This window comes from Phoxinus phoxinus (assembly GCF_949152265.1).
Source record: "Phoxinus phoxinus genome assembly, chromosome: 21".
Lineage (NCBI taxonomy): Eukaryota > Metazoa > Chordata > Actinopteri > Cypriniformes > Leuciscidae > Phoxinus > Phoxinus phoxinus.
The window spans coordinates 10,951,045-10,964,538 of NC_136896.1; the positions used below are offsets into that span (position 1 = coordinate 10,951,045).

Genomic DNA, 13,494 nt, shown 5'->3' on the forward strand with positions numbered 1-13,494 from the left:
CTTTCCCAGTCCAGAATATTTCGATTCATTTCAGACAAGACTACATGTAGTAATAGAAAGCAAAATAGTATTGCAAATTATTATTATTGTTGTATTAAATATTACACATTATATTATATAAAAGGCCACCCATTATGAAAGTATGCGGTATAAGAAAGAGTCTGGCACTGGATGAGACTGGCGTTCAATGGCAGACTAGTGGTGTATCTAGGCATGAAGAGTAATAAGAAGGCAGGAGATCAGAACACCATTGAGGTACTGGGCTTTTTAAGTAGAAGTATAGACAGGTAACAAGTGCAGCAAGTATCATATCGGACTGATGCGATCATATTTTCTGGACCTGGTTAGAACTCTGGCTGCAGTGTTTTAAACAAACTCTAGATTATTTATGGAGACAATCAGGCATCCAGCCAGAAGTGCATTACAATAATCAGGTCACAAAGTTATGAATGCATGAACTGCATCAAGAAATATTCTGTGACTTGGGTGTTTCTGAGGTGGAAAAGGCAGTGAGGTGCTCAGTGGGTAACACGCTTTGCAGCAAACCAAAATTCCTTAAGGGAAGTACAAGCTGCCAATTTTAAGGGATATTTCCTAGAGAGCTGGAAGAGTTAATAATATTTAACAAAGGGTCAGATTGCAGCATGTTTCGCTCATGGATGCCGTTTGAGATACAGCAGCAGTTGATTACACATGTCCAATTTTCTTTCTAATATTCTCTATCTTTTCAGTGAGGAAAGTAATTGCTGCTGTATTAAAGTAGATTATAATTCAATAAATGCAGTTTCTAATAAATCTGGCTACTGTGCTGGACAGATACCTTTTATTCTCTATGAGTCTGATAATGTATGCTAATCTGGCTTTTTATAGGCATTGCTTATAGACCTTATGTCGCTCCGCCCCTTTTCAGCTCTGCGCTCGTTGTGTTCTGTCTTCCAGTTTGTATTTCCACAACATGAAATTAAGATCGTACGGATTAATTAGTGAACTGCTCATTTTAAAATCTCCCCGGTCTACTTACATTTGTTAATAAGTAAATCCACTTCACCAGCTAATTACTCTTTGACAGCGATGCCATAGAAATATACAGAACTACTGCAAAAACAGAAGTTTATCTAAAGTTGCCTGCATGCTTGTTTCTCAGGTGCGTAAGTTTTATAGCTGGAAACTGTCATTTTCAGCATTTTTGAAAACAACCAGGTTGTTTTTCCTCTATCTTGACTCTCAACAACACATTTTCTATTAAGAGAGACTGTTTATAGTACACTACCCACTTTTTACTCTTCTAACATCTTTTAGAGCTGCATGATTAATCGTTAAAAGATTGCGATCTCGATTCAAACACCCACACAATCTCATTCCTAATGGCAACGATTCGCCTGTCTATTAAACCTTTGACAAAATCACACTGGAACATTTCATTCTGCGTTTGTCCTGCCGCTGACCTAGCCTGGTCCTACCAGACTCTTGTACATTTCAATTGTAGAGAGTCTGGCCTCTCTCCATTGACAAGCGTTTACTTCCTAGGCGGGTACTCTGTTGAAGTTTAAAACTATTGGATCTGCCCAGAGCCACTCTGGATCTGCCATTACCAATCGCTAACTTTAAGTCGTGACAAAACTTCAACTCAAACTAGCGCACAACCTCAACGTCATCATTCTCTGCCACTCCCTCTGTTCGCTTATTGGACCCGTAAAGAATTAAAAGAATACACTGGAAACCCAGACGACGTACTGAAGGAAAATTAAAATTGAGCGGAAGTACGTAGGAGGGCGGAGCCAGGCTACCGCTGACCTAGAGAGAGCCGTAATCATATAGGTAACAGACCAGGTAACTTTTCGGTTACTTTTGATATTAAACAAAGTCTCACCTTTCAAATTTGGTCATTTTTGTTAAGAAATTGAAACAATAAATACAGTTTTCTGGCTCTTTTATGTGTCTGACAGGTCGCTGTAGAGCCTCAGTTAAAGCTGCTCGTGAACCGATCATCTCTTCCTTCTAATTAATTTATAGCATCAAATAAACATGAATGAACATAAGAAGGAATGTTGTTTTAACCACGGAAAGGCGTCAGTACACTCTGCTTTTCAAGTTCAAATCCTCCCATGTTAATCTACTAACTCTCCTGACTGCTTTTTTGGACAAAATGGCGGATGGCGAAGTGTGATTGGTCAGAACATCTGTCAATCAAGCTTCCTGCGAAGGGTCAATTGAATGTAATTGAACGCCCCTGATCTACATATTTGGTAAAACTTACAGATCAATGTCCAACTCAATTCTGAGCCAATGAGAGTGACATGTCATTTGAGCAGTCAATCCAAAGGTCTTTGTGGAATAACCGATTTGCGCCAGTTTCATAATCCATATTCTGAAGAGCCAATCAGGTCATTGATGTTCCTCAGGATGAACTGGCCACATGGGTCTACAATGCAGAAGTGATTCTGAGTGGATTGCCTTAATTGTACCCTTTAACATGAGCAAATCATCAGGGTAAAACATTATAGGCTTGGCTGGAGACATTTGTGAATTGTCAGTCCGTGCATTTGTATCGGTATGCTTTGACAAGTCATTTTTACTAGGTCCTTTTGTTCCCAGTCTGAAAACTTTTCTTTCCGTGTCATTTGTCTGGGCAAATTTCCCTGCTTCGTTCAAGACCTCATTTCCTGTTATGATCGGCTGTAATTAATTTGCTGCATTTGAGAGTTGCTTAATTTACATAATTTCTTTAAATTGAGTTATTGCAAGTTAGGCGCCAACAAATCTTTGCCAGTCTGAATGCATTTACTCATGCTAGGCTTGTTGATTGAGTACATAATTGCAATTAATAGTTAACATAATTAATTGCTTTCTATGTTTATGTATAATAGTTATTTTTGATCAGCTAAGCATCCACAGCGTTTTGAATTTGACAGTGAATTTTCTCCATCAACTGAACACTATATATATATATATATATATATATATATATATATATATATATATATATATATATATATATTACTGTTAAAACTGTGGAGACTTTTTTTGTTTAATCAAACGGCATTAGAACAGATTATACACAGGAGGAGAGTTAATAACATAGTCCATAATTCATGAAGGTCCAGGCTTTGAAGCTCTTGATTGTTCTTTGCTCTTTTTCTTATGAATATTTACAATAGTTATTCCATAGTTTAATTGTGGCATTTGTAATTATAAGACATAAAACCACACAAGACCATGGGTGGCTCCTCATTCCCTCGGTCACGCCAGTGTAGGGAAAATGTAAGATTTATGTAGTTTTATTATATAAAATAAACATCTTTCTATTTGTTAGTCTTAATTTCTTTCTAAGGAAGTTATCTAGATAATATCACAATCATTTTGTAATTATTGAGCAATAATTTCTTGTGCATGTGTATACATTTGTGTGCATCCACCATTGTCATTGTGTGGTTGCAGAAAGATGAATAAAAGCAGGATCTAACCGCAGCAGTTTACTCTATAAACTTTTTTTTTTTTTTTTTTAAATCAAACTAACAGAAAGTCAGGAGTTCAGAATATGTATATAAACGGAGGAAACAGAAAGGGAAACATAATAAATTGAATGGAAAAACAAGCTAAGAGTCCAACTCAGACATAAAATGACAACAATACAGACATACCAAATATAATAATTATAATAATTATAAATTAATAGGTGTTTTAGTAAACTTAGCCTTAACTATGACTCAGAATGGTGGTCCTCTTATATAGTATCTGAAGTGTTTCATCAGGGTGATATGGGTTTGTCTTTTTTTTTTTGAAAAAAAAAAAATTCCATTAAATTTTCGTATTTATGGCCAAAATGGCTTTGAGAGTTTTAGCCCTTGTTTAATGTCTAACAGGAAAGTCCTAATGCTATAAAGCAGGTTTAGCATGAAGCCTATGGTAAAAATCGATGAACAATCAATCTCAATTTCACATCAGTGAGGTTTTCACTGTACTACCCTGGAGCAAGGTTTTAAGAGCATTTCAAAGAATAATAAAACAAATTTGACCTTAACTCTAGTCTAAACCCCTGCAATTTTGTGTGTGTGCCTTCCCGTGTTCAGCTTGGTTTATAGGATCAAGCAAAACATTGCAATTATAGGTCTGGATTTAAAATAAAAAATAAAAAAACTGAACTAAAAATGTGTCATAGTTGAAAAGGGCAGCTGCATCCTCGAGTGTGTGGGACATGGATGCATCTATGTATATCTCAGTGATGGACCGGCTTTGTCTTGCATAATTGTTATGGAGATGCCAGCGATGTAGTAAAGGCAGTGGGCATGATGAATAATAGCAGGTGATGGAGAGAGATGGATAAATTGCAGATGGTGCTTTTTGGCTGTCAACAAAGCCGGCCTGTTTTCTGAGAGAAGATCTATTAGCGCAAATGAGAGCATGCCACAGCTCTCTCCCTTTCTGCCATGCTCTCTCACGCCATCTCCCTTTTGCTCTCTCCCTGTCATGCTTTGTCATTTTATTTTCTCAGTTCCTCTCCTCACTCTCTCACCCATACATGTGCAAACACACACTAGCCTAAGGGGATAAAAGAAAGCAAATAGCTTCAAATCAATATTTAAATGAAGATATAATTAACGGACTCATAAATGTGTAGATGTTTCACCCCCAGAAAGGGGCCATTCTGGTGCAAATGTCATCCGTGTTTGATGAAAGTGCAGCTTTACAACGAAATCAACAAGCTCTGCAGGCAGAATTAACTTTTTATCCTGCTCTTTTGTGACTGAAATCAATCTCTTGTTAAATTATTTACAATCCCCTTTATAGTCCCTGTCCCAAATGGCACACTTTGCTTTTCACACTTGAAATAGTTAACCCTAGGTCATTCTAAACCCCAGTAAACGGAATCCTGGTTATCTTGCTTCACGTTTTACACGGCTCATCATTTACCACGTTTTACACTGCTCGTCATTTACCACGTTTTACACTGCTCATCATTTACCACGTTTTACACTGCTCATCATTTACAGGACAATTAATCCTAAATTCCTGAACTCTGACACAACAAATATGCAAATAAGCACATTTAACCCAGTGTAGTTGATTGGATGAATGAAGTATGCGACCTGTTTACACAATAGCATTGCTCATGCTATTTATATACTATTTAATTTACTCTGAATGGACATTTCGGACTATTAAGGTATGAATGAAACGGCCTCTTCTGAAAGAGCTTTAACATTCTAACACTGCATCGTTTCACACTGTAACGCGGGTTTAACACACCTCCACAGCAGGGTTTCATAACCCTGGGTAAAAAGCGGTGCTACCCCCGCTTCTAAATCACAAGTGTGAAATGTTTTAAACACCGCATTTTACCCCGGGTAAAGGAACGAGTATAACCCAGGGTTAAGCCCAGTGTGAAAAGCACATTAATGTACACTTGCAGCCCTGTGGACTTGCAATGGCCGGTGCTTGCTTGTGTCTGTTAAGTCTACTAGAGGGTACCGTAGGGTGTCCCGTGTCATTTTAGGTTTCAGAAGGGTGCTTATCAGCGTCCCCTTTGCGGTGTGCACTTTTACTGAGCCCGCACTGCAGCAGACTTCTACCCAACAAAGCGCCATTGTCTGTTCGGGACAGGGCCATAGATTTTAGATGCAGCTTACTTGTTTATTATATCACTGTGAAGCTGCTTTGATACAATCTGTATTGTAAAAAGCGCTATATAAATAAAGGTGACTTGACTTTATTGTGTATACTTGCTTCCATAGTCTGATAATGCAATAAATATTTTTGCTTGTAATGTTTAATATGTGTTCATAATGATTCACAATAAGAGGCGAATCAACACAAGCAAGCGTTTTATTTATTTATTTATTTATTATTACTATTACTTTTATTATTATCATCATTGCTTTGTATACAATTTTCTGAGTTCGAAATTGGTACCTGATTAAATGAGTCCAGGAAAAATACAGTACATTCTGCATTTGCTTTGCACTTGGCTCGCTTATATTTGTTTTTTTAATGACCTACGAGTAAGTTGTTATAAAAGTGAAAGCACCAGCGCAATATAGATTATAAAGCTTTGACACATGTACTTTGGATGTACAGTATAAATCCGAGTGCATTTTGGGCATTAAGAGTAAACTACAAATGAATGAAATTGTTTACTCAGAACTTGCACACCAAAGGCTTTACCCCATATATATAGTGCCCTGCTCTATACCGACTGATTTTGAACACCCCAAAACGTTTAGTTCACTTTTCAATCTAGTATAGCTCTCTAGTATCTCTCCTTTCATCTCACACACACACACACACACACACACACACACACACACACACACACTTAGTTATGCAGGTTTGGTGTCACTAACGTTTGGCAGAGATGATCAGATCGTATTGTCAAGAGAAACCCTGACGTGAGGAGTGTGCTCGGCTTTGATAATTTCATTATAAACGTGGTCGCGGTGGGATCAGCCATAACAGTTCTCAAGTGGTGATTAATAGAAAAGATAATGAGTGATTAATTACCGTGGTGCCATCAGGGCCCATTTATGCGGAAGTCATTGAAGAGACCTCTTTGTGTCAGTGCTGAAGAGACACCCCCACAGAGACAGCACTGTCGGTCTGATATGTGCACCGTCAAGGACGTCGCCACCTTCCTGCATTTTTTGTTTGTCGTGGATACAGGAAGAAGTTTATTCTGTGATTTCTGAGGTTGAAGTGACTTTTCAGATTCTTGTGTTCGGTGATATGGTGTTATTGGCCCAATAATCATCTGTTTAAAACACTTTAGAGAACTTATTCATCTGAATGCCTCTTTTAACAGACTGTTGATATTTCATTATGCATTTATTTTGTTGCATATCACAGATGACTTATTTGAATTGGCAAATTCCAGAATCGTTTCAAAGCGCTCTCCTTCACGGTCATTTTTGTGGATGAGTTTTGAGGATTTGTTGCAGTGGTTGAAGATTCATGGTTTTGAAAGCAATTCAGTAAAGCTTTGAAGTCTGTGTTGTCGTTGTTAGATTAGTTGTATTAGCATGTAGAAAGCTGGCAGAAGACTGAGTAGTACCGGTACATGCGTACATAGGTATTTAATGTGCACTTCAGTTCATCGAGTGCAATGCTTCTTAGTTTCCCTCCTTTTAACCATCAGTCACTTTTGAGTACTATAATTAAGGCACTTAAAGGCAAGTACCAGTGTTCCCATTTTACGTGTTCTTTTTGTAGGGAATTATATATAAAGTGAAGTACTGCCATTTACCACTACATTTTTATCTTCACTGTTTTTAACTTTTTTTTTTTTATCTCCGCTATGTTTTTTACTTTTTTATTTAAGATAACCATTTACAGTGTCCTTGCTGATTTGAAAAAAAAGGTTGCTTTGTGGTTCCAGCTAATATTTTTATCAGCCATGTTGTTTGTTGTTGCATGTGCAACACTAACACAACACTGAAAACGCTAATGCTCTATAGAGGTACCATTCAAAAGTTTGTGCTTTTTTTATGTTTTTAATTCTTTTTGCTCACCAAGGCTGTGTTTGTTTAATGTAAAATGCAGTAAAAACAGTAATATTGTTAACATAATATTTGTATTTATTCTCTCGATTTTCAGCAGCCATTAGGCTATGTTCACACTTAGCGTCTTTTTTCAAACTGCCAGCGTCTGTTCTACATTAGAACCCTATGGAGTAAACCGTTTTTTCAAAAAAGTCCTGAGCGCTTTTTTAAACGCCACCGCCGGCGTCTTTTTCTGCAGCTCAGAGCGTCTTTTAAAGTTGAAAAAAGTTTAACTTTTCTGAAAAGAACGCCCTACGTCAAGCGCCTTTTTGACAGCTGACCAATGACAAGCGAGTAGCGAGACCTGTCGTTTCCATAACAACAAGAAAAATGGACACGGTGCCGGTAGAAAAACTAATCGTCCTTGTTTCGGAGCACAAGGAGCTGTTTGATATGAGTACACAACTCTATCATAACATACATCACAAAGAGGCTGTGTGGGCACACTACTGTTGCAGCTGTTGTTATAGCAACAAAAGACGCGCTCGGCTGCTATTTGTAACCGAACGCGCAGCGTTTTTTTTTTTTTTGCTAAAAAAACGCCGTTGTTAACTTTTTTTTGTCAAAAAAGACGCTAAGTGTGAATGTAGCCTTACTCCAGTCTTCAGTGTCACATGATCCTCTAGAAATCTTTCTAGTACCGGTATGCTGATTTGGTGCTCAATAAACATTTCGTATTATTATCAATGTTGAAACTCTTGCATTTTTTTTTTTGTGGAAAACCTGATTTTTTTCATTGAAATAGAAAGTTCAAAAGAACAGCATTTATTTTAAATATAAATCTGATATAGACCTTCTCTTAAAGACATTATAAAGGTTTTACTGCAACTTTTGATCAATTTAAGGTTTTACTGCAACTTTTGATCAATTTAATGCGCCCTTACTAAATAAAATTATTTAAAAAAAAAACATACTGACCCCAAACTTTTAAATGGTAGTGTTATTAACATCAATGAGATAAAATGTAAAGAAACTGAAAATAAAGTTGCTGTTTTTCCCCGTCTGTCACCAGTGGTGATTCAGTTTTAAATTGCCGCAAATTATTTCATAATTTTTTATTAAAGTAGCCTATATTGGTCTTATTATTATTATTATTATTATTAGTTTTTCATCTGCAGAACCCTATACTATCTGAAATTACGCGACTGCCTTTTGTGCAAAGCAATACTGTAAATGAATTTTCTGCTGTTCGGTTTCCTAATATAAAATCCACATACGTGTGTGTGTGTGGACACCGGCATGTTTGTCAGGACGTGGACATAGTGCAGAATTGCTGTGAAACCAGGCAAGTGACAGTACCTCAGCAGTTGTCTTTCTTTCGTCACCGTTATGTGGAACAATTAGAGTTTAAAGCAGCACGCTTTCCTTTGTCACAAATCCAATAGCAATCATCCTCGTCCTTGGTACCCAAATCAGCCCACATTTAGATATTGATTGACTGCTGATGAGGACCACTCCATGTTTTTGTGTGTGTGGGTTTTCACTATTGATTCTCCAGCGATGATAGAGGCATCACCTGCATCTCTCTGAGAGAAGCTGATTTGGAGTGTTCACATAAGTAAAATGTCTTTCAAAGTTTGTCTCCAGGGCAAAAGCTTTCTCTCTAATTGTTTTCCTACACACCTGCTGAAGTGTTGTTCATTATTGTTTGATGTTATTGTTGGTAATGAAAAGCAGTGAGAAATTTAAACAGGGATTTGAGGTCTTATTAGGATGCCTATTGAACGTTTCACTGATAAAGTATGTTAATTGTTCTCTGTGGAATTCTCTAATATGAAGGCAACTGGCATAGTACCGTGTGATTGAACACTCTGTATTGCAGTGTATTGATCTTTTGTACCCGTGTCAACCGCAAATACTCATGAATGCTCACTCTCTTTCACTCGGTGACATCTACACATTCTGATTACAGATGAGAAGTTGGTATTGATAAATATATTGATGTCACCTTGAGAAGTACTTCTGACTTGGTGTCATCTCCTGTATGCACAAGCAAGGAAAATTGTGCACCATGTGCACATGATAGATAAACTATGTCCATCAAAGAGACAAAATAAGCAGTGTGCCATCGGTTATGGATGGGATTTTGTATGAAGGTTGTGAATCCTGCTTTTAGGGCAGTCAGCCAGTCAGTTGCATGGAGAAATTACAGGGAATGCATCATTAATTAAACTCCACCACTGGAATACTGATGCTCACGCAATCAATGGCAGCATAATTGCTTGTCATGCATGTTGTGGCAAGAGAAATTTCCTTCCAATCTTTGCAGACATTTGATTAGCCAGGTCCTCCAAACTTTTTTATATGGAACAAATGAATTATTCAACCACCTGTTTCTGTCTGTGCTGGAAAACAGCCAGTGTGCTGTCAATGGCCTCTCTCTCTTTCTCTCTTTTTTTTGCTTCATTCTGCTTTGCACTTTCGCCTCTTGCATTTTGGTAATCTTTTTCCTCATCTCAAACACATCAGAATCCCTGCATACTGCCTCGTGTGTGTGTGTGTGTGTGTGTGTGTGTGTGTGTGTGTGTGTGTGTGTGTGTGTGTGTGTGTGTGTGTGTGTGTGTGTGTGTGTGTGTGTGTGTGTGTGTGTGTGTGTGTGTGTGTGTGTGTGTGTCCAGAGGTGCTTTTAGTTTTCCTTCTCTCAATAAATATGTCACTTAACTTTCTCTGAGTCATGTCACTCATGCTGTCAGTCACCACTATTAGCCCTAAATCAAAGATTTTGACAAAGAAAACTGACGACTTAGATTTGTAACCACTATTTATATAGAGATATTTACTAATGTATCATACTTCTCTTCCCTCTTTCTTTCATCTCTTACTCTTCCTGCTACAGCAACTGATGAGGGAAAGGCAGCAGATGGCCAGTCGCCCTTTTGCATCGGTCGCGGTGACACTGGAAGTTGGCGGAACTCAAGTAGAACTGCTTCAGGGTGGAATCGAGGTTAGTTTCACCTTTTGAATTTGGTATCCACCCGATTAGGTTTTATAGTTTACAAAAATTCTCAATATTTGCATAATGACATACAAATCAGGTACATCGTTAATATTAAAATGAGTTTTATGCGTTTTTTTATTTAGACATTTAGTTTCCTAAAAACGAATTATTGCATTCTTTTTGCAGTCACAAGCCACTAGAAAATATTTCGAATTTAAGCTACATTAGTGTGTTTTTTTCGTAAAAGTCATTTTAGAGCTAAATGTAAACACACACACATACACACAAATACATATATATATATATATAGTTAGATAATGCGAAATAATAATGCGATATTTTTTCAACATTGAGTGTGTGTATTATGTACCTAACCTTTAAAATCAACTTAACAAGGTTTACAGTCTAAATAATGAGCAGTGCCAGGCAGAAACTGTTTGCCGTTTGACAGCTCTAATTTAAGAGCATCGGGATTCATGGTTGTTACACAACAGACACGCACACAGACCTGTGAGCGCAGATGTACCTGCCGCACAGCAGAGACGTTGAAAACGCACGTCCAGCAGCACTTGATGTGCCTCTCCAGAATCCATTAGTGTAGAGTGGAGTGGTGCTCAGTGAGCATTATGGGCTGTGGGAGGACACGCCACAAATGAAGAGAGCAGAAAACAACATACTCGTCAATCCTCCAGCTGAACGCTGTTCAAAATAGATCTTTTTAAACAAACTTCAGCTTCACTCTTATCAGCATATGGCTCTCATTTACGGGGACATCAGCCTTGTGAAAAGCGACACTTAAGTCCAGTGAAATTGCGTCCACAAGCCAGCTGTTGAGAGTAGAAGTTTTTGTGAACAGAAGTTGTTTTGATAGTCAACATTTTGGCTTCACATAGTACAGTAACCGGATATGCAGTTTTTAGTTTTTCTTATAGCATATTGTATGGCAAGAGAGTCTGCAACATTTGCAACAGCGCACATCCTTTTCTAAAATGCTGTTGTTTCTCATCACTTTTTAAGTTCTGTCACCTTTGTAGTAGAAGGAGAGATACCCTTTGATACTGGATTCCTGTTGTTCTCTTCTCAGCCTCTCGAAGGCTTAATTTCGACCAGCGCAAATCTCCCAAGCAGTTGCCACTAACAGAGTCTCAAGAGACCCGTTATGAGCCGGCCCGCCACCTTTTACAGCTGCCTGTTTCAACTTGTTCCCTCAAAGCTTTGATCGCAATAGCATTTCAAGTTTGTATTCAAAATTAGCCAGGGAATATTTTTATGAAACTCAAAACAAATACTCAGTAGCATTCTCTGCAGTTTTGTCCACAGTGGCTTTCTGAGATTTTCTTCTACATGCCTCTCTACAAATGTTTGTTTATTATTTCTAGCTTATGGGACAACTTAGTATGTAATCCTTAAACATATATTTAGGTTTAGTGTTATAGCATATGTGTCGCCTCATGTTGTTCTTCCCCAGCTCTCATCATGTGTTCAGTGATCAACATTGACACTTCTTGGAGTCTATTGAGGCAGATCCAGATGTTGGCCCCACTTTGCTAGGATCTGGCAGCAGCTGAAGGTGAAAGGAGGGAAATGAGAGCAATTCTGTTCTATAAAGGTTAATGAGACAGCATCTGGTGCTGTTGAATTGTTTAGCATAACCTGCTAATAAAAAAAAGAGGACAACCCAGACGGCTCAGCACAGTAATATGTGTCTGTAGCTATGCTTCTGTCTGTAGTTATCACAGATTAGCTCACCCAAGACTAATGTTAATAGCAAAAAAGTCTGTTTGAGCCATTAACTGTGCAGTAGCTGTGACATTTTTTTGGTGTGCATTATTATTGATAGAAAAAGAGAGGCATGATAGGAAATTTTGAGTGGAAAAAGGGATTAGAACATGGATTTGCACCCACTTCTCCAGTTTGAGTGCCACAGCTCAATACTGTATGTCTGAAGCACGTGCATACCACTAAGCCTCAGTTCAGACATCTAAAAGCCTTAAACCTTTTCGTTTCAAATCTATATAAACGTTTATTATTTTTTTACCATAGAATCAAAGTCAGTGGGGTCCAATATTTTTTTAGACCCCTTTGACTTTCATTTATGAGAAACCATTTTTTTTTTTTTTTGCTATATTATTCATAGTATAATTGAAGAAATGTTTGGAAATAATGGGTAGACAGAAAAAAAACCCCATGAAATTTAACATAAAACTAAAAAAACTAGCTCCGGCAGAGAACTTTACCATAAAAAATTATGGTAGCAACATGCTAATTTGGAAGCATTTAACTTACATTTACAGTAAAAAAAAAAGAACGTTTTTTATTAACTGGTGTATAATTTATTTATTAACATGCTTTATAATACGCCGACAACCAAGAAAGCCACACGTAGAATCAAAGCTCAACGCAAGTAGCTTTTCCACAAGCTGAGGTAAAAAACTAATATTTAGACAGTGTACACAGTGTTATGCATACAAATACAGAACACCATGGTAACACTAAAATAATGCAATAAACATTCATTTAAAAATATAAGATATGACATAAAACTCTAATGTACAAAACTGAAGAAAAAAATAACTAAAAAGAGACCATCAATTGTAAAGTGGCACAAAGGGAATTATTGTAATGTAAATTGACTTGATTTTGTTTTGTTTTTACTGTAAATTATAAGATGACTTGTTCTTTTTCACTTCCAAAAACTAAATTTAACAGTATTTTACAGTAAAATTACATTAAATGTCCCAGTTATATTTATAACAGTTTTTCCTCCGTATTTCGTAGCATTTTTAGTTAAACTAATCAGTTTTTTACAGTGCAAGCTGGGAATGGGATGTTCGTTGTCCCACATGGTATTTGATATATAATGACAGGAAATGCTGCTTTCTGTAATCTCTACAGGGTCAGTTTGGGTCTGCCACAGGTCGTGTTAAGACTGCTCTGTCTGTGCGTTAGGCTGGGATGGTCTGTGTTGGGCTCAACTGGACTGGAGAAACAATGGTTGTGCGTTGAGGTCAGCAGAAGTGCATT

The 13,494-nt window shown here is 37.4% G+C and overlaps 1 protein-coding gene across 1 annotated transcript in view; it reads left to right on the forward strand.

Moving 5' to 3' along the window:
• The window catches only part of atrnl1b (attractin-like 1b), an 86,993-nt gene that overhangs the window by 61,978 nt on the left and 11,521 nt on the right, over positions 1-13,494 (forward strand). Inside the window, exon 27 of the mRNA XM_079595268.1 lies at positions 10,369-10,476. Coding sequence (XP_079451394.1) covers positions 10,369-10,476 — 108 coding nt within the window. The remainder of the gene's footprint in view (positions 1-10,368; positions 10,477-13,494) is intronic.